Source organism: Rhipicephalus sanguineus, chromosome 6 (assembly GCF_013339695.2).
Source record: "Rhipicephalus sanguineus isolate Rsan-2018 chromosome 6, BIME_Rsan_1.4, whole genome shotgun sequence".
NCBI lineage: Eukaryota > Metazoa > Arthropoda > Arachnida > Ixodida > Ixodidae > Rhipicephalus > Rhipicephalus sanguineus.
In genome coordinates, this window is record NC_051181.1 from 118,644,518 (window position 1) to 118,672,306 (window position 27,789).

The 27,789-nt window shown below is 47.0% G+C and overlaps 1 protein-coding gene across 1 annotated transcript in view; it reads left to right on the forward strand.

The window, feature by feature from the left end:
* LOC119397495 (aryl hydrocarbon receptor) overlaps nt 1-27,789 on the forward strand; it is a 152,766-nt gene that overhangs the window by 57,563 nt on the left and 67,414 nt on the right. The window contains exon 2 of the mRNA XM_049416584.1: nt 12,922-13,124. Within this exon, the coding sequence (XP_049272541.1) occupies nt 12,922-13,124 (203 nt within the window). The remainder of the gene's footprint in view (nt 1-12,921; nt 13,125-27,789) is intronic.

Here is a 27,789-nt window from a genome sequence, read left to right on the forward strand (position 1 = left end):
GAGGCACGACGTAATGATTGGCTCGCTGCGTCTCCGTGTGCGCGTGCGTGCGTGTCACTCTAGCGTGATGAAGTGACGAGACGTGCAACGACGCGCGATGACAAGGTGCGTCCGTTAACAAGGTACTCGGCTCGAGTATTTAGTTATTTTTTCTATTTCATGATAGCTGTGAAACCGCTTACTGCACGCAATGAAATCGAGGGCGCTCGTAAAAAGAAGCGACGTAAAAGACGCGCTCTTCGTAACCGCTGACATGGGTTCACACAGAGCTAACCAGCTTGAAAAACTGACCACCACTCCTCGACAAAAATAAAACGACAATAAAAGAAAGCGACATAAGGGAAAGCATAACAGTATACAGTTTTTTTTTTTAGACAATACAGATATTTTATAAAAATCCTATGACAGTAAGGCTCCTGTCGTCGCGCACGAACTCCTAGTCGAGGCGGAAATACTTTGCCGCAGTTAAAATGGCACTGTCACGACTAATTAACAAAAACTCGTTAATTAACTTTTAAATGCGAATGCATTTCTTAGTCGGGCTATAGTGCCTAGAATATATTCTAGGCACTATAGTCGGGCTATGTAAGGCATCCGGCATTGTCCGCGCGCCTCTCCGCTCTCACTCCCTCTCCCATAGCAACAGCTGCGGGCGCGCGCGCTTATCCTCGCCCCTAGCAACCGGAGCAAATGGTGCGGGCGGAGTAGCGGAGAGTGAGTGGAGAGGAGGAGCACGCTCTCGCGTGTGTGGAGAGAGTGTAGGAGAGGGTAGGTGCAGTGCTTCGCCGCTCCTTCTCTCGCCGTTCGCTCTCTCTCCTCCCTGCGCCACCGCCTCAATGCAGTGCGTTTGAAACGCGTTTGTAGCGTTTGTGCTATATTGAATTCGGTGGCAGCATCCCTGAGGTGATTACGAACGCGCGTAGGAAGCGTTCGTTGAAAGTGGCGCCCAAAAGGGAGACACTTGAGCGCGTCGATGTGCCCAGCTTTACGCCATTAAAATTACTACGCCGTGTACTCTCGGCGCAAGAAATACATTCGCATTTGAGGGCATGTGTTGAGGGCATGTGTTTGAGGGCATGTGTTTATATTACAAAGTTGTAGTGCGTGCCAATTTATGGCATACCCATTTTTTTATAAATCAGAAAAGTTGCACGTATATAGTTCGAAATATTCCCCATTGACTTTCAAAGGTGAAATCGAAACTGACCGCGCCCGGCGCGCGCGAAGCGCGACCGATATACGTCAGGCCGGAACCGCCCGTGACAAGGCAGTGACGAAATTTGAATGAAGGCGCGCCGCGGCCGTATGTTTTCGTGAAAAGCTGCAAGTAATCTCATTTGTGCCGGCGCATCGCCCTACTTTTGCGTATAGTGTTTGGGGCTTATACGTTTCTTTCGAACTGTGCGCAAGAAAACCGCAATACCAACCTTTTCTTTGTCTGGGAAGCAGAAAACTCGGGGACAGTCACTGCGGCGCTTCTTCTTGTAGACAGGCGAAATAGTTATTGGCGCCTCTTTATATTTTAAGAAAGAAACAGATAAGCACCACCCATCGCACGCAAACATTAAGCTGCCTAGTTGTGTAACTATACATATTTATATCGTGGTGGTATAAGTTGATAACAACAACACATCTTTAACCCTGTACTTGTTTGCTGGTTAATGTTTCTTTCTTTTGTGTTTTTGTTTCTTTTCTGTCATTTACCATCTTCGTTACTCCATATGGTGAATAATCAACGAAGTCCCATGAAGTCTGCACGAATTACTTGCGTACGTTAACAACATCTCTAAGCTTTTTGATGAGATATCAACATTATAAAGCTTCTTAATGAGAAGGAGCAAGAATCAACATCTTATTCAAAACAGCAAACTGTGGTTCCCGTGGGTGAAGCCTCTACTCCGAGGCCCCACTGGCTCGAGCGGCTCGCTTGAAAGCGCAGGCAGTGGCCGCACCGCCACATCATCATGGTTCTCCCTTAACGCGATAAAAACCTTGAAGAATAACTTTATGAATTCTGACACCTGCTACGGCGTTTCAGAGGTATACGATTAATAGTAGCACTTACTGAGATTTTACGTCTTTCATCCCAAAAACCACGATATGATTATGGTGGACGCCGTAGTGGAATTTCAGAGGTATATAGGAAGGAACTGTCGAATATTTTCTCTCTTGATGTCGTCTTAAAATGCATGTTCATTGTTTATCGTACGTTGCATATGCAAAACCTGCAGGTGACTGTGGTGTACCATAAATAGCGAGCCTTATAACGTCCTAGGACATTAGGCCTCGCTTCTCTCAACCCTCGCATACCCTTGCCCCCTCTCGCTTTCACGATGCGCGCGCTCTGAACAGCCAGCATAGAAAGTGCCAGGCCACCCTCATATGTGCGTCACCACGGCACACCCTCGGCTCTATGTACGCCTCTGGTTTGCTTGCGCAACGTGTCACCAGGGGTGGGCACGACACACAATCGCCGGGTCGGGTTCGTGCGGCCTGATCAGGCTTTGGCTTCATCAACCGATGGCGGCAAGCGTTGGACGCGGGGTGGGGAAGAACGCGTGCACATTCGTGGGAGGGGCGGATGCAAGTGGGCTCGTGGATTGGCGAGATGCGGCGCATGCGCGAAGTGATATTGCGCGTGTGTCCGAATTGATTACGTCCCTTGGAGCGGCGGTGATTAAAAGGTTGTATATGCTTTCGCAACGCCCGCTGCAGCTTCAGAGCACGGATGCTTAGCGAATTATTTGTACCTCTTTCTGATACGTGACGTCGGCCGGAGTACGTTAGCTAATCGGAGCTCGTGAATCTTCGATCATAGAGACAACGATGCCTATCACGATAAATTTCCAGTTGTCTGCAGTGTATGGCGTATTGAAAAAAAGTTAAAATGAGGAGAAAGGAAACACGCTCGCTCAGTAAGACGCTTGACAACGATCGCCGACTTCCATGCTCCCAACTCACGCAATACTCTCGAAAACACTCGGGCTCGCATCTGCTTGGACTATATTGAAGTTCTGTAACCTTTTGACGATATTTGCACGAGCACATGACCTCGCGCCTTCTGAAAAAATTGTAGTGGCTTAGATCGGCTATGCCAGGATATACGTAGTGTGAGCTAAGGTTCAGCTGATCATTAGCTCTCCTGGTTGTCTAGGATTAGCTTGATTGTCATGCTTACTGCTGCTTCAATGACACACACACGGTACACGCATTATGTGACACATGAATATTTATTTTTTGCTTAACCTCATTTCTCTATAGCCACAAAGACGGCTCGGTGGTCAGTGTAGTAACACGCTGCCATCTCTATGGCCCCAACGCCCGGCGCAGAGTGAGACTTGGCTACTGCACAACGGAGGTGCACAGCTGGGCACGTGCCGGCGCCAGTGCGTCTGCCGCGGCTATGACGTCACTCCTCTGAAATGCGCAGACCCGCGAGGCCCGCGCGGCGGCAGCTGTGTGCCGTGACGTCACTGCTCCTCGCGCATGCGCAGCATGTCTCACGATAAACCACGCGAAACTCCTCAACCTCGGCCAGTGTAGCTAACGCTACAAAAACTTAGGGTCCCTTATGCAATCGCGTGAGACGACTCGAAGGCAAAAGACGTCCAGGATCTCAAGGCCATTGTTCCGCTCGTTGCATTCGGCGGAAGCTATCGCGAGAGCCGGAAACACGTCACGAGCGTTGCTGTTCGGACACCACTACGGCGTTTTGTCGCGCAGAAAGCGCAAGAACAAGCGAGCCTATGCGTTCCCGAAAAGTGACCAGCCAGCATGCGACATCGCGAACTACCAACACTGGAGCGATGGACAGCGACGGGCGCTTTGGCACTTGCAGACATCGGCAAAAATGACGCAAAAAGAAAAAAAAAACGCATCTGCGCAATCACTTCATACACGACGATGGCGCCCCGAAGCGCCTATACATGTGCAACCGCTATGTACGCCTCGCCACGTATATATACACAGCTATATACACAGAAAAAAAGAACGCCAGCGCCGGTTTCGGGAATCATTAGCCAAACAGAAACGACCGTCGTCAAAGCCGAGCGCGGGTCATAGATATTTAATGAGTTTGCTCTCTCATGCCTTCTCTCCCTCTCTCTCCTTCTTCCTTTTTTCTTATGCTTCACTCCTCGCAACGGCTGCTCGGTAACGAACGCCGCGATGATAGCAAACCCGCATGGCCGACGCCAGAGGGGGCTTCGCTCAGATCTTTCTTTACTCGTTTTCGGTTTGGATGACCGCGGTGAAGAGAGAGCACGCCCTTTTGCTGATAAAAACGGGGGTAATGAGCGTCGTCTCCCGATCCCTTGTCAGTGATAAGCGCTATAGCCCTGCTTTTAAAGAAGGAAAGAAAGCGATGAGCCGTGAGCCTGAACCGCGGTGCTCGCCGCGATAGCCTCCAGCACAGGGTGACGCAAGGCGACTGGCGCGCCGCGCTTCGGCACCAACGAGCAGCAGGCTCGCCACCTGGTGTTCGTGCAGAGCAGCGTGTGTGTGCGTGCGCTCACTGATGCGTGTAACATGCGCAGATAATAAACCGTCGCCGAGGCCGAGCTGCCGTGCGGCGGAGGTTATCGGAGATCGCGTGGCGGGTCTTGTACGCACTCGTTGACAAATGATGCCCGCGGACTCTTCTTGCGCCGCTTGAGCGACGCCCGCTGGGGACCCGGTGTTGGTGGTGAAATCGGGAATGCTCATCTGTCGCGTTTGCCCGTCTTCGTTGTCGGCAACATCGCGCCCAATATGTAATTACAGTGGACAGGCAGCGTTTGGTCCTTCGCTTTGGAGTGTGTACGCTGCGATTCGTTGACAAATAACAGGGCTTGGGACAGACTGAATGAATTCCGCAAGTGCGTACAAATTAAACAAGTAAACAAAAAGACAGCACGTAATTGTTTCATCAAATAAGTGATAGGTAATAACTCTATTACACGTTAATTATCGTTAACGTGTAAAAGTACCCGACCGGTGAATTTTATTTGCGCATTAACAGATTGGTCTGTTTTGACCTCATGGGCCTTCTGTAGACGAGCGTATTGCGATGATGGCGCCATGAAAAAAAAAAAGAGTGAGAGACTCGCGCAAGCTTAGCTTTAGGCCGATCCTTATTATCGTTCCTCACCACTTGCCACGTAATGCATGTTTCTTAGTCACCTCTACGGTTACATTCGACTAACGCGGTGATATCGCATTTGTTTTATAGAGCTGCACTGTCGCGTACTTGTAGGGTAACGCAGGAAAAATGTGCATGGACCAAAGCCACACTGAACCCTTCGCAACACGGTGTCCTCATTTTGAGACAAGAATTACTTTTGCCGTTTGTGTGCTCTAGTGGCAAGGAAGAGGCGACAAACGCAGAGGTATTTATTTATTTTATTTATTTATTTCATAGTACCCCTAAAGGCCCCCGAAGGGGTATTCATAGGTAATGGCAAATTAAGGATTATTGTTGCCTAAGTTTTCTTATATCCATTCTGGTTGATATATCTTGATACACACGATCGCTTTGGTGAGGGCAGTACCATGTTTAACGAGACGGTGGACGTGGGACGTTCCGGCAGGAATATCGAAATATTTTTTGCGCTTTTCAGGAATGCTCGCTGCCAGCAAAGAAAAAAGAAAGATATTGTGTGTAATTTGATTTCGGTTTATGAAGAAATATAGCATGACTGATTGTACATTGATGAGTTAATTATTTACGTTGCAATTACAATGAATTCTCTTAAGATGCACTATAATTTATTCTAATATCATCACTTGCTTTAAGTTTGGCCTCCGCAACGTTGGAATCAAATTAAGTAAATTTCACACATTTGTATAGACAGTATATCGTAATACGTGTCGCGAACGGCTAAACGAGCATAAAAAGTGGCATTTTGCCGTTACCAATTATTTTGGCAATGTCACAAAGCCTCGAACGGCAACATTTGAAGCCCGAGACGGCGCGTTTACATCTTGCGACGTCCTCAGTGGGCGCGTTACAGTGCACACGGCGGACGCCAATGGCGCAATCGCGTATCGCGTCGTGCATCTCGCGTAGCGCCCATTTTTGTGCAATTCCGGCAAGTTCGACGAGGAGTTCGCAAGACCGCGCCTCGTGGGGTAGACGGCGAATAACCATCGTTGCAGGATTCTGTGTGCGAATGGGACCGAGAAAATTAGGATGAGCAAAAAAAAAAAAAGAAAAAAAGAGAGAGAGGAAAAAGAGAGAGAGGAGGGCAACGGTGATGCCTTCTGCCAGCGGGACGGACAGGTCCCTGAAAGATGGCCCTCGTAATGACACGGTTGACGCTAATCACTCTGCTATGCAAAAAGCGCGCAGAAGCCGACAGCAATCGCTGCTCTCCTCTCCACTGCGAGGCGGGAAGGTCAGACGCCCGATGCGCACTCGTTCGAACAGCAGCAGTCATTTCGACGCTCGAAGCTCACTGTATGTTACAAGCACATACCAGGAACTCGGTTTGGACCGGCATAGGCGTCTGCATTATAAGGGCGGCAAAAAAGGAAACGTGATTTCTGGTTCTTCTCCTGTGTCGTCTTGGTATACGACGCATATTACTCCACTTCTTGAGCGAGGGACCTTTAAAAGGAACTCAGCAAAAAAAAAAAAAAATCCAAATGTTACTCTAGCTCCTTCGTCACCCCAGTGACAAAATGATTGCGCTCTATTTTTCAGGGGTAAGCTTGGAATAACACACCGATCTGTAGCAGACAGTCATCGTGTTGTATTGTAGACATGAGGACAACACATCGCTGCGCTTAGGCGGATTGAATTTGTGATATTGTGCGTACGATAAAGAGAGAGAGAGAGAGAGAGATTTCATGCGGGAAAGAGGTGCTGCCTCCTACGGCAGGTCTCTGCGCCTAGATCGCACACCACGTTTTTGTGACGTTTTCGTTGGGTTAGGCTGACCAAGTAGATGAGAGGAAGCGCCGTTCCATGAAAATTTGCAGCTATAGCTTAAAGGTAGAATGATTTAGCTTCGAGCTACAAGAACCACGGTACAAGACGAACACGGCATTAAATGACTACTTCTGTCCATTTATGTGCACTTAGGAGCACTCTCGCAAACTTAAAAAAAAATATATATATGGCGGAAAGAAAACCTGCAAATTGCAGATGAGCGGCTTCTAAGCGTAAGTCTCAACAGCTTTTCCTAACCATTGATGCTTCACGAAAAAAATATATATACAAAAGCTAGGTCGAAAGAAACCGCGATGGGGAAATAGCGAGATAGAGAAGGTGTGAATTTAGAGGCGGAGTACGTCGCGCGCTTCCTCAAAAGAAGCCGGCTGGCGTGCGCTTGCATCGCGGAGAGGAAAGCGAAGAGGCGGCCCTCGGCGGCGTGACTGGCAGAGCGCGCACTTTAGCGCCGGGTCCTCTTACCGCGGAAGGCTGCGGCAGAAATTGCGCGCGCGAAAAGCGAGACGCTGCTCTTTCTTCCTCTGGCGTGAGCTGTTCTCTGTGTACGTATTATAAATGCTATCCCGGGGCCAAACTAAGTGCGAAGGAAGAAGACCCCTTTATATATATACGCGGCGGTGGTGTTCGCGCGCTGCGGCGGTCCTCCAAGGCGGTTATCTGCCGCCTTACCTGTGTGTGTGTATGTTCAAGAGCTGCCGCTTACCACGACATAGTGGTTCGAGGGAGAAAAATCAAAACAAACGAAGAAAATAGCAAAGCGAACGAAACTAGGAAGAAAGGCGGGGACGGAACCTCGGCACCCAGTCAACCGAATTAGCGCCGCGGGGCCGGGTAATGTTCGCAGCGCGCCCAGCGGTCAACGCGCAAACGAGATGTTCGCCAGGCACGCCATCTTGATTGAATGCGCCCGGCCGCGCGCGGCGCGGGCGGGAAGGGGCGGCGCGTCGTAAGCGTAATGGCGCTGCTCGCGTAAGCGTGAGGAAGGAAGGATGGAACGGCGAGTGTTCGGATGGAGGGAAGGGGTGTTCGGTGGCGAAAGGGGAAAGCCAAGGCGAAGAAGAAGATGATCTTTTCCACCATGCTTTTGACGTGGAAACCCGTGTGCAAGTTGGCAGCACTACGCTGGGCAACAAGGCGGCGCTCGTACATACGGTTCCTTGATACGGGAACGTACTTCTCTAATCTTCGACTCTAGCTGGCTTTTTTTTTTTCTTTCGCTCGTTCTTGCTCCACACCTTTCGTACTGACGCGTTCGTGATTCGGACGGTTATGTTTGTATAGTTTTTGCTCGTTTGAGGTCGAATTTCACCCCCACCCCCATCCTCCATCTCCGTGTTCCTTTGTCTCATCGTTCTTTGTCTCGGCCGCGGCCGAGGGTTGATTTGCATAGACAGCTGCTCCTTCATCCACCCTTCGTATTTAGCCGAGTCTTTTCTAGGTGACCTAGGGAAGTGCTGGATAACTGTGTGCGCTCCAGGTTTTGGTTGCAGTTGGTCCTTCTTGCGGTGCAAATGTCGTTTTCTATTTGTTCTCCATCCTGAAGTACGGACTTCGCTTGTTCATCGCTTGAAAGGCAACCTTATACACTCTTAACCAGGTACCCCGTAAGTTTCAAAACACAGGCAGGAAACTAGACCTTTACGTTGAGTTGCCTGGCTATATCTTGCCTTTTATCCGGCGCCTGATTAAGAGCGTACTAAAGGAGAGCGTATGGCTGTAGCGTAGCGAGATATTTTTTTCGGGTTGGGTGGTTCAACCATAGTTTATGTATGTTCGGGCTTGCGTTAGTATGTCTGCGTGCATACACGCATGCAAAACCGAAAATTTTCGTTTTTGCTGAGTCACTTGGAGTGCTATCTGCTCGTATTGCCTGGGTGAAATGTTAAATCGATACAGGTTCACGTTAAACTTATTATAAAAAGGCGATGCAATCAGTCGAATGTCAGTAAAAGCAACGAAAATCGAGACATTTTGGACATGCACTGGTGTTGACGCGTAACTTCCTTTGTTTCGGCGGCAGAAAACACTGTTTTTACTGCGAAGATGCATATAACCGGACCATTTGTAACTACGCAAGCAGCAACCCTCTCAATAGAAAGCCCTAGCGGGTATGTGCCCTAGAAAAAACCCCCACTACCCACCACTACTCTTTCACATCAAGCAGTATTGTAGTGTGTGTCTCCAAACGTATATCTCTTCAAGACCACTCGTCGTCGTTTAAATCATTGACGATTGCAGCCATATATAGGTGCTCGTTGCCTTCTGCATGCGTCCAGTGGTTCATATACGCACAGGAAGCTATACGTACGGGCGTGTACATTACGTACAGGCGATGCATGGAGTTGGCGCTATCGATTGCGAAGGAAACTTAGCATCCATTAAGTTTCTTTAAGGGCGTTCGCTTATACATGCCTGGTGGAAGCCTCAATTAAGGAGCACTTCACCGCACCGTATGCTGCACTTCGCTTCTCAGGAGCGAGATCGCGGCGTCGATATATCGACGACTTGCTGCCCGCCGTTGGAAAAGAGACCGCACTCGCTGAGTGCAAATCGACATGGTTTTTTTTTTGTTTACTTCCTTGCTGTCGCCAGGAAGAGTCGTGACTCACTACTTCCATGATCGCCGGTCCGACGCACTAGCCTCGTAAAATTTGTGAGCCTTTATGCTGATATTCAGAACTACCGGTTTCCTACCACAATGTGATGTATGTATATTTTTCAAATCCAACGATTTGGGTTAACTCAAATCCATAGTATAGTGCGTAATCTAACGACAGATCGCGTGTATATAGGTACAGCTATACCGCCCCTTGGTTGCATACGTTATTTAGAAGTTGCATTCAGAAGTTTCGGTTTAAAACCATAATGTGCTATATTGACCGAATAAGACGTTTCGGTGCCAACCGGTTTCCTTTTTAACAACTTAACCAAAAGACGAAATAACGGTCTGGTTATGATGCCGTCGGTTTGTCTGAAACGTTATATTGTTAATTTATCGCAACTACACACAAGTGTCGGAATATCTAGCTTCCGCAGTGAATTTTGCATGCAGACTTTATTGTTTTGTTGTGTATATTTGTACATTTCTAAACACTGGATAGCGCGGATTCGACGCAGGGCGAAGAGAGAACACTGATTTACAGGACACGCGCTTGTCCTGTGCATCAGTGTTCTTTCTTTGTCCTATGTGTGGTTATAGGAGCGGTCGTAGCATTCCTACAGGCCACTCGACTGGATGCACGTCTTTAGAGTTGGCCTAACCTGACGGGACTGTATTCTAACCTCCGTAACTTACTATCATCACTCACTAATCGTTTGCTTCCATATTCCCTTCCCCGGTGTGCAAATATCGCTCAGGCTGACCTCTCTGACCTTCTGTAATTAAATTCTTTCTTTCTATCTTGCCCGGTGTCGAATCTGCCCTATATATTTCCAGTACCTAAAATTATGAATCAACTAGCCCAGCAACAAGTTTTGTTAAGCTAATTTGTACATTCGCCGCGATTACGTGATTGCTGACTGCGCTTAAAGCGAACTTTTTTCACTCGGATCGATCCTAGGCTCGATCCCGACCAACAGTTATATAAAAACATCGAGTGCATCGTTGCCCTGCATAGATTTCTAGAAGGAAGTGATATCTGTAGGGTATTGTTGATTGCAGTTCATAATCATGTCTGTGCCCAAACTCACGTGGACTTCCGTGAGCTTGCTTCGTGCTTTCTGTTATTTCATGAGCATATACGAGAACTGACGTAATGTTGTAATATCTTTTACAAGACCTGTTTTTTTTTAGTTGCATTTCCTACATTAACATGGTGGCTTTCTTATCGCTGTTTCATGTGATGTATGTTGCTAACTTTTTCAATGAACTTACGTCACCTCACTTTTCTGTTCGTGCTAACTATTATTTTGTTCAGTAATAGCTTGTTATCATCTTCTTAGTATATTATTTCTCCCATTGGAATAGAAGTAGCCTGCTCCACCTCACGGCGCCATTTCCTAAACACTACGTAGTAAAACAAAATTATGGCACAAACAATTTTCTATGTAAATGTGACAGCATTTCAATGTATACAATTTGCAATGAATACAAATTCAATGAATACAATTTCAATGAATACAACGTTGTAGTTAAAAACCGAGGATAGCCTACATTACCTGACATTAGCCAGCACTTACCATTATTTAGCCAACATATGTGCACACTAGCCAACATTTGGGAATAGCAAGCCAACACTCCGAAATATTATCACTAATGTAGCCACATTTATGAATCCATATACTACAGCCAATACAATCTGACGTCAGCCATCACTTAGTCTACATCATTCAGCATTAGCTATCAGCGCTAACTAATGCCGGTAGAATGCGAGTAAGTACGGTAGTACAGGACCCCCACCGCTCATAAATCGTTATGGGGGTGGAGGTACGCTATCATATGCTTCCGCATTTAAAGGAATACTAACACGAAAGTTTTCAGTTATTTTCTTGTGCGAAGTGAAAAGGCCAAGCCCACAAGAGCCTATAAAGTGCACTGGTAAGCATGAGTGCACTCTGAAAAAGCAATTACAGTGCGTTTTTAAAAGCTAGTTACGGTTCCTACTGCACACTGACGTCACAACACGGCATGAGCTCCTCGTCACGTGAGACCCGTTAAGGTTCAGAAGAAACCCGTCAATCGCCCTGATGTGGGTTTATCGCGTTTCGCTGAATCAAAGAAAAGATCGCTCGCTCGTTCGCTCGCTTGCTTGCTTGCTTGCTTGCTTCCTTGCCTGCTCGCTCACTCACTCACTCACTCACTCACTCACTCACTCACTCACTCACTCACTCACTCACTCACTCACTCACTCACTCACTCACTCACTCACTCACTCACTCACTCACTCACTCACTCACTCACTCACTCACTCACTCACTCACTCACTCACTCACTCACTCACTCACTCACTCACTCACTCACTCACTCACTCACTCACTCACTCAATCGTCAGGTGCTCGCGTAAGACATCGTGACTTTTCACGGCCGCTCCGCTACGTGGCTCTGTTGGCGACGCATAAGCCGCCGTTTTGAATGTTTTGGTGTCTAGCGTCATCACACCAAGCAATACTGGTGAGAATCAGAATTGACCCTACAGCCTGGCGTCACGGTAGTGTCCGTGTCAGTAGGTGCCATGGAAATATCGACTTTAATGTCAAAATAAAATATTTTATCCGCGTTAATTGAGCTTCACACGTGCTCAGAGCCGTCTCTGCACACAGCGGATTTGTATGGAAGAATAAGCTCACCATTCAAAATTGGTGTCAGTACACCCTTTAAAGGGGTACTGACACCTTTTTTCGAAGGCGAGTTTACTCTGCCACACCAACCTCCTGCATGCAGAGACGGCTCTGATTAAGTGTGAAGCTCAGAAAATGCTGGTAAGGTATTTTAATTTGATATTAAAATCAATTTTTCCATTGCGCACCTACTGACATCGACACTAGCTTGACGTCAGGCTACAGTACAAATTCTGGTGACTTCACGCAGCAGTCTGGCTAGTTGTGATGACGTTAGGTACCAAAACTTCCAAGATGGCCGCTTGTGCGTCATCAAAACTTCCAAAATGGCCGCTTGTGCGTAACCAACGGAGCCACGTTGCGGAGCGGCCGTGGAAACGTCACTGTATATTGTGCGAGCACGTGACGAGAAGCTCATACCGTGTTGTGACGTCAGGGTACAGTAGGAACCGAAACTAGCTTTTAAAAACACACTGTAATTACTTTTTCAGGGCGAACTCGTGCTTAGCTTTTCTAGGCTCTTGAGGGCTTGAACTTTCATTTGACGCAAAAAAAAAACGACAACTGAAATATTCGTGTCAGTACCCCTTTAAAGACTTAGTCCGCATTTCACTGTCACGCGTCTGTTCTGCATGCGCTACAATACTCAGCCCCCTGTACCACAAAATCATGTCCTTTCCCCTTTTCTTTCTTTCCACGTCGTCCTCTATCAGCGTACGAGTGGCGCCGAAGGAAGGCCCCAACGGTCAGCCGGTCAAGTCCAACCCCAGCAAGCGACACCGGGAGCGCCTGAACGCCGAGCTGGACACGCTGGCCAGCCTGTTGCCTTTCGACCAGAACGTGCTCTCCAAACTGGACAAGCTGTCCATACTGAGGCTCAGCGTCTCCTACCTGCGCACCAAGAGCTACTTCCAAGGTACGTCAGTATATACTTATGCTGACGTCATTCACGCGAATTAACAGATTAAAGAAGTGCGGAGTCGATTTGTCGAACTGCAGTTCGGATGCTACCCGCGGAGGTTAAGAGGAGCAGATGCGCACTAAATGAGATTAGCAACGCCATGCGCGTTGTGACCTATAGGAGAGGTGTATGCGCAGAACGTGTACGCATATAGCACGCGGACGTATTGTTAGGTATTCAAAGTATTACGACGACGATTTTCGCTCATCATAGTGAGGAAGAAGACGATGGGGTGCTTTTGATGACAGGCTATTCACCATCTTAATGCTCTGTTTTCTTCTTCCGTGTAAATATATATTTGTTTATATATCTGTCCGCGTATCAATATAATTCACTGTCATTCGCACTCCTTCTTTCTCCTCTCCGTTCCACTTTGTCCTTTCCCCTCCGCTGAGCAGCAGGCCAGAGACAAGGTTCACCCGGCAGACATCTCCGCTTCTCTAGCATTTAGGCGTTTTCTGTGATCACGCATATTCTGTAAAGATCATATTACCGCACATTTCGCAGTAAAAGATTTCGAAGGTCTCGTTATCGCATTTACCTGGACTAGTTGGTACTGCTTGAACTGCTTCCGTAATACTAGCGAACACGCGCAAACTAGTCTTTGTGCGTGTTCAACTGGTGTTATGGAAGCGTTAAAATTTCGTTGAATTTAGCACCGTACTCGCAGCGCCCCTGCGTTCTACAGCGTGATATGTCACCAATTTAAAGGATGCTCTTTTCATAATTAATCCCTGTTGCGACTTGGTTCTCGCAAATTGTTATAAAACCAGTCTCGAGCTGTCTTAGAATACACTGTCATCCATCTACACGTTAAAAAAATTAACCAAAAAATAAATGAGCCCAGCAGACGTTGTTAATATCCACGACGTCATTGGGAACATGATCCGCGAACTTCAACGCGGCGTCGTCATCCGCTTTTTCTGTTTACCCATTCTATGTTATTCACTGAACGTCATCTCCCGATAAGAGTGGCACTTATTGTCTTGTGGAAGTATTTACTAATACACGCAAACTACTTCTCTAATAATCAGGGTCCTTTTACCGCTTACCATCCGGGCCTAAATGCAAAGTCTAATCGCAACGGGTCAACCTATACCTAAACGAAAATGGTGTGCTATACTCGCTCCGCGCTTGACAAATAACATTCCCCCTCCCTATACTGACCCTGACCTCGCTATGTGGCCATAGTTCTTTTTACGGTCTGCAATTCCTCAGATAAGCTGCGGAGCAATAGAAAAGCACGTAGTTGAGAGAGAGAGAGAGAGAGAGAGAGAGCGAAAGGTAGAGGAAAGACAGGGAGGCTAATCAGCGGTATATCTCCTGTTGGCCACCCTGTACTGGGCAAGGGGAAAGGGGGTGCAAAAAAATCACAGCATATCCACGGAGTGAATGATGATGAGTGGGCGAAGCTGCGGAGGTTCATCGGTAAACCGTGAATCTTCCGTGAATTCTGCCCAGTACATCATCACCGACGTGAGATCGGGCGCGTTTATACTAAAGGTTCGATGAGTTATGACGACTTGCAGCTCACTTTAATTTTACATGTACGCTGTGAATTTTCATTGTTTAGAAAACCATTGCTTTAGAAAACATCTGGCGTCTTTCGTTAAGCAGCTGGCGTCTTTTCGTTTTGCTTTAGAAACATCTGGCGTTCTTTCGTTTTGCTTTTAGAAAACATCTGGCGTCTTTCGTTGGTTTATTTCATCAATCAACGGCGTTTTGAACAAAATTTTTATTGTTTAATGACGCACAGGATAAATCTCACCAGGCACTACCTTGGAGGTAAACAATGGCTGCTAATGGGAATGAGAGACAGAAGAAGTCGGCTTTTAGCTAACACTTACACTTCTACTTCTACTAACGTTTCCTACTGGAACATGCCAATGGCTGCTAATGGGGAATGAGAGACAGAAGAATTCGGCTTTTAGTTAACGCGCACGCTGCGAATTTTTTATTGTTCAACAACGCACAGGAAAAATCTCCCACCGGCACCACCTTGGAGGTCAAGATCTGGTACTAGCGTTACGACTGGTTACGCACTACTACGACTACGAGGGACGAACGGGTGCCGCCTTAAGGAGCTTCGCCCCTAAAAGAATGAAAGAGAAGGAGAGAGTCTGTAACTACACTACAAAGTCATGGTTATAGCACTGTCTAAAAAAGCAATACATGAACGTAGACTTCAAGCCCTCTGTACTCCCGAGGAGATGTGGTGGGCTTGAACTGCACTTTTCACATTTTTCCCCCAAAATACACACTTTTCGCACAATTTCACGCTGTTTCCTGGTTCAAACTTTCCGAAAGCACTGATAGTCTCAATTCATCGTGAGTCTGCACCAGAGAAGAGCATCTCTTCCCTCACCGGCGTACTCTGACTGTTTCTCTTCGTCAAAGTCAAAAGACGTGCGAACAAACTTAGGAACACACAAACAAAAGCGCCTAGGCTAGAACGTACGCACAGGAGTATGCTCGCCAGTGGCGCCATCTGTTGCAATTCGGGCGCGGCCTTCTTGCTCCCTATCGCTCGGCCTCTGCGGCCCCCGCGCGAGTCACGCGATTTTCGGTTGCTCCCCAGCCAGCCTTCCTTCCCTACTGCGCCTCCCGTCTGTGTCTGTCCTCCCGCACCACGTATACAGACAGAGCTGCGAAACCGTGGGGCATCGTAGATATACGCTCGCTGCTGGGTGGCGTGCGTGCTGCCGCTTCCCGAAGAGCTCACGGCATCATCGCTCGCTGCTCGGTGGCTGCGGAGCGTTGGCTCGCCGGGCATTCTCGTTGATGAATTAGATCTCGCACGGAAATCTTTCCCGCATTCGTCTGTATGCGCGGCATCCATGCAGCATGCAAGTGCCGCGAGATGCACGCTTTGTTTTTTTGACGTTTCTTCTTTACTTGAAGACAGGAAGTGCGTTCCACCTGAAAAACATGGCGCTGCAGAATGATGGCCACCGCGAGTGTGGCTCTACACGGGTGTTTGTTAACCTGTCCTTAAGTAAGTGAGCGAGGCGTCAACCGGTGAATATGTGTGATTTTTTCCTTTTTTTTTCTTTTTTGCAGCGAGAGTGGACTGATATATTGTGCTAGGCGCGAAGTTTGATCAAACGCGCTTTGAAGCTTGCATGTCGGCTTGGCGATCTATTCAAGTGCGCGAGGATACATGCTACCCCACACGCGCAGAAAATTTGTTTTTTGAACGTGACAACTTGCACACTTTTCTCTCTCTCTCTGTCACTCTCTCTCTCATAAAAACGCTTAGCATGCCATGCATTATTTCTCCGCGGTGTAGTGACAACATATAAAGTTTTGAACTTGCGTAGTGGCGCTTGTTTGCGCGCACGTCAAAACTGGCGTTTTCGTGTTTAAACGCGAACATGTAAGGAAAACTTAAGCAATATCTCGAGTGGGACGCGCAATTCATCATGTCCCTGCGATGGATGCATACGCGTTATGCTTCAAGCGTTATCTCTATGCTTGATGTCAAGTGTTATGAACCCCCTCTCCCAACTCCATTTTCACTGCGAGACCAACAGCGTCTCGCAATCAAAGGTCACAGAAGCTGTTGAAAAGCTGCACGTCCACTTATTCCCATAGTGCGTTGGTATCTGCATAATTTTAACGAGCAATACGTACACGACCTTATAAATGCAAAATGCAAATTGTGCCTTCAAGACAGTTAATTCTGTATTTTATTTAACCGTCTATTTTGGTTTTAGCTGTGGACGATAGTGCACGTGCCGCATATACGTCATTAGAGTTATTGGAACGTGTCACGAACCTATACAAAAACACATGGATTGTGTTTTTCTTTTGTGTACTATAGGATAGCATGTGTGTCACACTGTCACCCACTCGCTAATTGTACACCTCTTCCTCAAAAACATTCACTCGCAATTACAGCTGCTTCATTACTAAGACGCGCATCACTTCCGAGCACACACATCTCAGCACCACGTAGACACTGGACGCCAATTCTTTTCTCAGATAAGTTCGAACGTTCGGGCGCGTGCTTCACGTTTTCTTCCTTTGCAGTATCTTAATTTATTTTCCGTTCGCTGCTGGGGACACGTAGACACTGGGCGAGTTGGGACGCGCCTTTCTTTACGACCGGTCCCTCTACACAATCGTGAGACCCACTATACCCGCCGCCAACCTGACACGACGTCGTCGTAAACACGACTGGACGCCGCCTCCTCCGTGACCCGCGCGGCATGCAGAGCGGCCGATCTAGCTATACGTACACCCAAGATACAAGAAGTGCACCTTTGCTGCATGCCGGCGTGTGATGTGCGAGCATTGGGGTTAGCAGGTCGCCAAGTCCTATAGCGCGTATTCAACATGTATATACACTCTCGCAGGCGACGCTCGTTAAAGAGAAGGCACCCACGGTGTTCTCGCCTTGACGGCGCGCACATGGATTTTACGCGTACTAGGCCATTGCTCACACTCGAGCACATCTATACGTTCCCGATGCGCGCTCAGTTATGTATACGTGAGTCTATCATGCTGGAAGCAACAGCAGCGGGCATTCGACATCGCCGTGAGAAACGTGCGGTCATTATTTCGAGTGGTGTTCGTCTTCCCAAATCGCACGCACTTCCACGCGTGGCACGGTGTGTGTGTGTGTGAGCGCGCGGGTCTCTGAGGGAGGCCTTCCGCACGATAACGACGCTCTCCGCGGAAGTGCATCCTCATGCGCGCTGTAGAGTGATGGAGCGTGCCCGGTGTTATACATGCGATCCTGGGGTGAACGGTCTCGCACACTGGTCAGCGGAGTCCTGGCGTTGATTTAGTTACCAAGAGCCGCGTTGTTCATTGGACATTTTATCATATTAGGAACTACGTGGCCGTGTCGAGAAGTGATCTTCACGTCTTGTGTAGTTGGAGTCACTGGCACTGAAAGGTTACAGGTGTATATGACCGACCAGTGAACTAGCATATTATTAAATGAGAAAAGTATACGAATTACCTCAATTACGCCACAGTGTCTAACGACAGTTCTAATCCCCACCGCATGGGCAGTGACCAGACTTGATGCGATACCAACTCCATATCTCATAGATATGGGAGAATCAAAGCTAGACAGGCTCATCAGATTGCCCAGTTATAAGGCAAATGATACGAAGTTGAGAGCGAGGCGTATGAAATGACGAAGTGCCTGATTTTCGATGCCTCGATCGTAATCGATAAGAGGAAGCGTCAGGCTGGAAAAGCAAAAAGCATTCGTAGGCACGCGAAGCACAGAGAGTCGATGCTTAAGAGTTCGAGGCACGCGAACTACAGCTCATGGCGTGATCCCTGATTTGAACGGCAATGCACGTTGCACACGTTACAAAGGCGTTGGAGGATGCAAGAATGAAGATATACGTGTCGATAGCTTCTGCACTCGCGGAGCTTAATAAGTGCGTCCTTCTTCACTTTGTATTTGGTATACTCACAATAACAACCAAGTTGTGATTCTATGTAGCAATCTTTTTGTTGTTCTGGGAAAACTGTTTGATTTTTATGCTGAAAACGTCGATTGGGCATTTGAGGAACCACTGCGCATTGTGACACTGTGCGGCATAACTATCCTGTAGCCGCGATATTACGTAAAACGTACCGTATATTCGTGAGCAGAACAAATGGTGCCGTGCGCACGCCTACAATATGCCTGCATCATACCGCCGTTCCGCTGACGGGTATACCATTTAGCACGCTTTCTGCAGACTGTTCACCCTGCGTAATAGAAAGATTGAGGGCACGTTTATGCGATGACGGTCTATACTTTACTTTCCTCTATTCAGTTGGCCTTCTTTAGTATATGTCGTGCGGGCGAACTCCAGCAGAAAAAGTCCGCAATATTTCTCTCGTGCACGGTAGGCATGCAGCGTTACCTCCTTACGAGAAAAATAACAAGAAAAAAAAAGCAAATTAAGGAAATGCAAATATTCAGGTCATTCATTGCTCTGCTCTCCCATACTTCCTGTGGCCTCGCTGTAATAAGTTCTCACTAAAAACGCTAGGCGGTTACTTAGATTTTTCTGAAGGGTGAGGTGAGGGTGGGGGGGGGGGGGGGAGATGTTAATATAATGGCGATTGTATGTGGCGCCACACTTCAGAGCGCACTTACGGAAGCACAAAGAAAAAAAAAAACTCTGTTCAAGTGAAGCCACAACATCATTCACGACGACTGCTGCGGCATTTTTAAAATTATATATCTACCCAATAATGTAACCTATTAAAAATAACCAAAGCACGAGTTCAACTTCTGCCTGTCGTCATAGCAACGCTCCAGCTCGTGCTGTGATGTTTAGACTCCCCTATAAGAACAGACCATAATTTTGTTTTAACAGAATTACATTATACCAGGCCCGTAGCCAGGGGGAGGTGGGGGGGGGGGGGGCTAGGGCCCCTCCCCCTGAAATTTTGAAGTATGTGTTTTTAACAAAAATAAATAATAAAATAGGTGTTTTTCTCAAAAACTCAAGATTTTCAGCAAGTGAGCCCCCCCCCCCCCTCGATAAAAATTCCTAACTACGGGCCTGCATTACACTATACAAGGTAAACCAATATACTAAGGCAACTGAATCTTACTCTGTTGTTATCCTCACTCGTGAATAGAATTCTGGCGGAAACGACGGACCCACTGAACCGATATTATAACTGTAATACTTCGCGAAAAGCAGCTGCTCTGTCCTATTTTGCAAATATCTTTCCTTTCGTGTTTTGTTTTTTTTTTCTTTTTACCGAAGTTCGGCAGTCTGTTGTCACAGACTTCGCGAGCACAACGACAGAAGGCATATACAAAGCGTAGAAGTCGAAAGCTGCACGACCGGGCATTATGTATATAACAGCCTGCGCGCGTTGCTCGCGCAGCACGCAAGAACGCTTCGGTGCACACGTGACGCGAGCACAACGAGAGTGACACACGTAACTACGTCGGCGCGCGAGAGTCACCGGCGGGTGCGTTTCCGGACGCTGACGAGGACGGCGTTAAAAAAGGCACAGTGCATATTATAGATAGGATGCAGTAGTGCGTCAGTCACAGCCCAAGTTCAGATCGAGTAAAACACGTATGAGAGTGGGTTTGTTTGCACGCAGACTTCTTAGTGTTTGCGTATTATCGGAGGGGTAAATGTCGAGCCGTCGAAATGGTGGCGCCACATGGCGGCGGAGAGCTCAACCACGCTAACACAGTTATTGATATAACGAGCTGGTGTACAAATGTTACTTTTTTATTGCGTAATAATTGGTGTGTATGCGTGTATTGCATGCGTGTGGTGGATATGATACTTAGCTGCTGATGTAAATATTCGGCAACGGCGCATTCTATCCTGGACAAGCTATATTAGTGATGCAGAACTGTCGATGGTACTATCGATAGTATCGATAGCTGAGTCACTATCGAACTATCGATGGTGAAAAATACTATCGATAGCGCTGTCGATAGTAAAAAATTCGATGGTACTATCGATAGTATAAAGTCAACAGCACGAACTCATTGCAGAATAAACTTGGTTCCCGGCGCGCGTGGTACATAGTGGAGCCGGAGGAGCAGGCTGAAGGGCAAGAAAATTGACATGCTTGTGTTCTTCACCAGAGTGCTTTGCTGACACATGATCGCAAAGTCAAACTGTTCGGCTGTAGTGGAAAGGAAGGCGTTACATGTGGTCTAACTGCGCGGCTTCAAACTTATATTGCATTTTATGATTTCAAAATAAAAAAAAAATATCATGAACTAAGTTTGTTAATTGTAAGGTGCAACTGGTTGCTTCTGGATGTGAATTCATTGATGGACATATTCCTCCATTTTCACGGCAGAAATAATTTATTTCTCTAGCCAAAAATTGCTCACAAATTAAGCGAAGCTGACAGGCTATTGCAAATGTGTTGGCAATATGGCTGGCCAGCAACAGCATCATTATTCACACCACTATCGATAGTATTCTCACGTCGTTGTGACGGGAAAGAATGCTGCAAACTGGGAAATGCGCAGCTCTTTATTTGGGCGAACTTGTGCCAAGAAAATCAAAGCACAAAATACAAGCGATACACGCTGCGCACTGACAGCGGCGAGAACAGTCGTCGGCCGTTGAGTAACCTGATCACCGGTGGAACGCGTCATCTTTAATAGATCACTCATCAAACCTTCCAACGTTATCGCTGGTGCTCGCGTAAGCTCTCGAATAAACTTGACTATTCGCGTCAGGTACGTAATCTTAACAGAATGATCTAAAAAAATCGTGAAGCTTCTCAAACATTACGGCGCGGTCTACGTCAAACGTTGCTAGCAGTCTTTGTGGGTGAAACCTGAGTACATCAATACAATGCAGTAAACACGCGTGGCAGTAATATCGCTAGTAATAATAACCATGGTACTACCGATTGCACTATCGATAGTTTGTCGATAGTAGTACTATCGATAATTTGTCTACACTATCGATAGTTTCAAAAAACTATCGATGCTATCGATAGTCATTTTACCGATAGTTTTGCATCACTACTTTATACACAAGCCATTTTTTTTTCGGCAAGAACACTCATCGAACGCCAAGAAATATGTCGATCATTTGTGGTTAGTCGAAGCGTCGCAAGATGTCGGTATATTGCAGCGTCCCGCGACGCAACAAAACCCGTGGAAATAAGGGGTGCATTTTTTTTTTCAAATATTCTGGGTTTGAAAGTGAATGGAAGTACTAGCAGTTGTTCATCGTTTGATGCAAGCAAGATACGTTTAGAACATTTCGCAGATATAAAGCCGGGCTAGCGATTGGTAGCACCGGTGTCGTTACAGGCGTATGCATAACGTTATATCATAAAAATAGAAGCCTGTGTCAAAGCATAAAAATAAATTAATAAATTAATTAATAACTATAAGAAGACTTAGCAGGCGTTGCTGCTATAGCGAAACACCTTACTGTAAAACAAATGAGAAAAAAGATAGCAGGCTAGGCGGCTACTGGTCGCCTCACCATTTCAAGGGCGATGCTACCAAGAAGTCATCATCATCATGGACAACAACCGGACATTCTAAAAATCATTGGCACTGCCAGAGGTGTGTTTGAAGGGTTCATATACATTTCAAAATGTTAACAGCGCATAGAACGATTAGGAAGGGACGAGACAACGGAGGTAAAGAAAGCTCTTTACCTCTGTTGTCTTGTCCCTTCTTAATCGTTCTATGCGCTGTTAACATTTTGAAATGAATCCACACCAACTTGTCCAAGCGTCAACCCTTGCAAACTACAGTTCATATACACACACGTACAAGCCCCCCCCCCCCCCCTTCCCCCCTGAAAAAAAATTGATGTGTCCTCCCCTGTTACAAACGCCCTTGCGTATGCCAGAATACCGGGAACTCAAAGTTATCCAATCCGCACATTCGCACACTCGAATACTGGACGCGCCACTTTAGTTTTAGACACAAGCAAGCCTGTTTCTGTACGCTCGCCGTATGTGTCTGAAAAGGAGGAGGAGGTGTTGGTGGCTTTCAAAAGAAGAGGAGAGATATGGAAAAGAGAAGGGGGGTCTGGCAGGTGGAGAGAGTGTGAAGCGAGACGAGGTGCTAACAAGAATGCAGAGACCCGTGACAGAAAGGGACGCGGAAACAAAAGCAAAAAAAGCACACGGCAGGAGAAAATTAGAGGTCACGCTCCCGTAGACACACATGCATGAAAGAGTGTGCATATGATGTGGAAGCTGCGCGTGTATACGTATGCAAGCACTTCGTTAGCGAGTTGTAGCGCTGCACGCAAAATGGAGGATATTGCGGGGTGCTAAAGAGGGGTGTATACGCATGGGAGGCAAATATGCGCATGAAAAAAAAAAAATGCGGAGTAGTAAAAACCACTACGCGCTATATGAAGGCTAAGTAAGGCCACGACACGCGTACGTCCCGAGGAGCACCGTAATTTACGGTTTGTAAGCCGCATCGAGTGAACACAGGCAGGAAGTACAGCCCCCAGGATAATTAATTCACCACACAAACTTATGCTGTATTCAGTGGTGAATGTGGTTGCTATGGATGATCTCGGGCCGCGTGATTTGCCACCGTATGCTCGCGTTCGGCAGGCTTGCGCATTCATAGATTCGCGTTTTCCTCTTTTTTCCCCCTGTTTTTATGGTACCGCAATACACAGGCATGTATATATATTGTCGTCCACCTATATGATGAAAAACGGAGTACGTTACTGTAAACGAATCTTTGATCCCATGTTCTAGCCCTATAAAAAAAAAAACAATACATCCCGAATGCTCTATAAGACACACAATTGCGTTTCGTACTGCTTGAAATGTTTACAGGAAACTCAATATGTTCCAAATGAAACTACATCATCATAAAAAGCTGGTATTGTGGTGCATACGAGTTCATCCAATAGGGACGCGTCGCGCGTTTTCGGCTCTTGACTGCACAGGCGTGTACTGGCCTTGTGGGACCAATTTTCAATTACGCAATATCACACAACTCATCTCGATGTTACATATTACACGAGTATATGTAAAAGCATACATGCATGGAGTAACCACTGCGAATGGTCTGCGAACTGTAGACGAAAAAATACAGTACACGCAACGCGAATAAATAAGAAGCAAACGAAACGGAGAGATGTGCATGCATGGACGAGCACGTACGGACAGAGAGCACACGTTGTTGCTTAAACGTGTGTAATTCGTGGCGCGAGCGCTCGTCCTGCATACGCACCTCGCGCATCATGTAGTGTATATACTCTTGGAAAGAATACACACATGTGTGTGTGTGTGTGTGTGTGTGTGTGTGTGTGTGTGTGTGTGTGTGTGTGTGTGTGTGTGTGTGTGTGTGTGCGTGCGTGCGTGCGTGCGTGCGTGCGTGCGTGCGTGCGTGCGTGCGTGCGCGTACACTGAGGGGCATAGCGAGCAGGATGGGCGAGCGCGCTCTCTAACAGCGTTGTGAAGCAAGGCTGTTACTGCCTAATGAGACAGCTGCAGCGAGAGGTGGAATGAACAGCTGACGGATCTCTCTCGCCTCGCGCTTGGCTGCACGGGTCTTGGCCGTTCGCTCACCCATCCGTCATCCGGTGACGAATTGAGAACGGAAAAATTTGTTGGTTTTTACTTGACAGAAAAGAGGGTAATTTCTAAAACCCAAACGATATAAGAATAGTTCTTGGGGTTTTACGTGCCCAAACCACGATGTGATTATGGAAGACGCCGTGGTCGAGGGCACCGACCACCTGGAGGCTTCAGAGATTTCTTCACCTGTGAATTCGTTTACTTGCCACACAGCGACATTCTTTCACAGTGAAAAGCAGAGACGGCCATCTTGGTATCGTGTGCTTGGTTGATCCTCAAATAACTGAAAACGACTGTCATTCCTGCTTTAACTATGAAAATCATAGTTTAATTGCGATGTTCACAGAGGTTACTAAGTGATGTTACTAAAGCCCTTCTTCAGACTATAATGACGTCACTCAAGTAACAATCAGAGCCGCTTCATGTTAACGGACACTTGACAGGAAAAAGCAGTAGTTGTTTGCGTTGTCATGTTCAAGAAGGAAAATCGCTGGTCGTTGTTATCGACAGGAGGCTGTGTGATAAATGCAAAGAAAAAAAAAACCCTTACAGCAGCGTTATTCGCATTTGATGAGAGGTCAGTCTCACCAATGTACGTTAATAATTTTTCGGTTTTTACGCCGTAGTGGAGGGCTCCGGAATATTCGACCACCTGGCGATCTTCAACGTGCACCTAAATCTAAGCACACGGGCGTCTAGCTTTACGCCTCCATAGAAATGTGACCGGCGCGGCCGGGATTGAACCCGCCACTAACGGTAACGAGTGTCCCCTCGTTCAAAATCAAGCTTGCTGATACGAAGCGATATTTAAGTACGGTGAATGCTTTGCTACCCCTTCACATTCTCGGCTCAATTAAAAGTCCTGTAGTGGTATCCAGGGTGCTTAATAATGGGAAAGAAACGCTTTAAGTTATCATGACGCTACACCGTTCGGTTCTCAGTGCTGGATCGTCAAGCGACGCCTCGCGTCATTTTGCGCCACGTTTCGGAGGCAGAATAAAAACCACAATGCGTTGCTTATTACGGAATATAAATGTGCTTCTCTCCGTCAATGCGGCACACGTACGGCATGCCGCATTCCCTGTACACAATCCAAAGACACGTTCCGAACGGTAAACAGTCCCTTTAAAAGCGTCGTATAACTTCGGGCGCCCCGGTGCTTTCCAATGTGTATAATATCACGATGGCGTGCGTTCGGCATATTAGCCAGTATATTTCCCTTTCTTTCTCTCTCATTCTCGTTGTTTTGTCTTTTTGGCATGCTCGTCCGGCAAGAAGAGTTTTGTCGAGAAACATTATCGAACCACATCGGAGGCAGCAGGCAGGCATTCGCTATAGCGAAAGTACAAGCCCAAGGAACAACAAAAGGAACAACGCGGGCTAATGTGTCACCGGAGTGCAACTTGCGTACGTGCACACCAGACACAAAGACTTCGAATAGCGCTGTGCGTCCGGCCTGGCTGTTGACAGAAAACAAAACGGAGATTCGTTCTCGCATGAGAGAGCAGCGCGCTGACAAAATCTCGCGCCGCGGCTTTCTCAGAGCGAGTGGGTGGGTGGATTGCGATTTGACGTACGTATATACTTGTCCGTGCATTCGCATCAAAAATAAAGGAACCTTCAAGAAAGATGCTTGTGGTTGTTTCCTCTGGTTTTCTGCTAACCCCTTTCCCTGCCACTCTCCCGCTTTTCCTGTCGGGTAAGCGTTCGGTATCGCAAAAAGGGGCAGCCTGGGTGAAAAGAAGAGTGATGCCAGCCAACCGTGATGCCGCGAATATAATGATCTCGTAGCGCGATTCGCTACGTGAAGGCTTATAGAAAGGACAGTGGTATTTCTCAGTAGACGAAATGACGGTAGTGTTTCGAAGAAGCTAAAGCTGGTTGCGAGGGCCCGTGATGCTGCCCGAGCTCAAGGCATCCTGAACTAAGGGATGCCTTTCCCTGTAGCTACCTTGCAAATAAATATCTTTATTCCCTCTCTCACTTCCTCTGCCTCGACCTCTCAAAGAGGCATATCGTATGTATAGCGGTGTGTTGGTATCTTGTTCTTCATCGCCGTTTTTGAGATAACCATAGGAGTATATTTCGGTGAAAAGCGTGTATTCTTTATCTACAGCCATCGGGCTTGTCTTTCATTATTTTATTTTCTTCTTTTTTTTCTTTGGCTGCGGGTCTGTTAAAATTTCCTACGTCACCGGCAAGTGAGACAGTCGAGCAGCTCGGGGTTTATCTCATCTCCCATTAATTCTTATTAAACAACAAATATATGTGTGGCACGTAAAAGCCTGGCAATTATTAGACAATAAATATATCGCTAACGTGAAGTCTGGTTGTGGGCATCTTCGAAGTGGACATTCACCAGAGTATATAGTTGTAATTGCTACATGCAGATCACTGAATTGCAGAGCATGTGTAAACAGGATTACTATACAGGAGCAACACACACACACCACACTTCTCTCTCCCTCTCTCTCCGCCCGTCAATCAATCAATCAATCAATCAATCAATCAATCAATCAATCAATCAATCAATCAATCAATCAATCAATCAATCAATCAATCAATACTGGCGTCATATTCGTCACGACCGTTCCAAGCTCTGCAGCAACGCTCAACCTTTGCGATGGTGGTGTCGGATACCGTCGTTAGGTATATATTTTTTTATCACTGCACGGATAAGGCCTTTCTTTCTTTCTTTCTTTCTTTCTTTCTTTCTTTCTTTCTTTCTTTCTTTCTTTCTTTCTTTTAGTATGTGTGCATTGAATATTGACATCCACTCACCCGAACATCGCGAGAGCTCGTGCGCACAAATGTTGGGCCAGACGCGCATTTCAGTTGCACACATAATGCGATTGGAGAAAAAAAAAGAAGAATGAAAAAAATCGAGAGAATGACCTGATTTTATCGAATTGCAAGGACTCCGGAGCGCTTGTGCATATACTCGTGCCAAGCGCTGCCCAGACTTTGCAAATGTCGACTGCTCGGCGTACAAACAACTCAGTGCATCTATTTTACTCCTTTGCAAACTTCCGTACACGCGTATGCATGCACATATATACCTCGAATAGCAATTCTTCAAAGCGACGCTTTCTCTCTTTCTCTTTTTTTTTCTTTTTGTTCTGACTGGTGACCACGATTCGTGGGCCCTCGCTTGATGCGGCCGTTTTGTTCTGTCCCTTTAGTGTTTTGCTAGTAGATCCGGTCCAGCAGCGGTCGCCAGGGAGACGGGCCCGCAAAACAGGAAGTGGGACCCATTCGCAGAGGCAACGGGTTTCCGGTGCCCTCGACGGTTTGCCTAATGATGGCCGGGTCCTTGATGTATCAGCTGACCAGCATTCGTTTCGAGTGGGACACGCGGTTGAAAACTGGGCGATTTCACCCGCCGCTTCCGCTTACCTTTTCTTTTCACTCGCGTGAGGAAAGGCGGTTTGAGGAGGGGAGGAGGGGGAAGTTCGATTCTACGGAATGTAGGGTGCGGTTGGAACAACTCAGTTTTGAATGCGTGCGCTGCAAATGTCAACGGGAATGTTTTTTTTTTTTTTTGAAGGCGAAAGCCTTGGATGCCTCTTCAAGCGCGAAAAGTGACTGT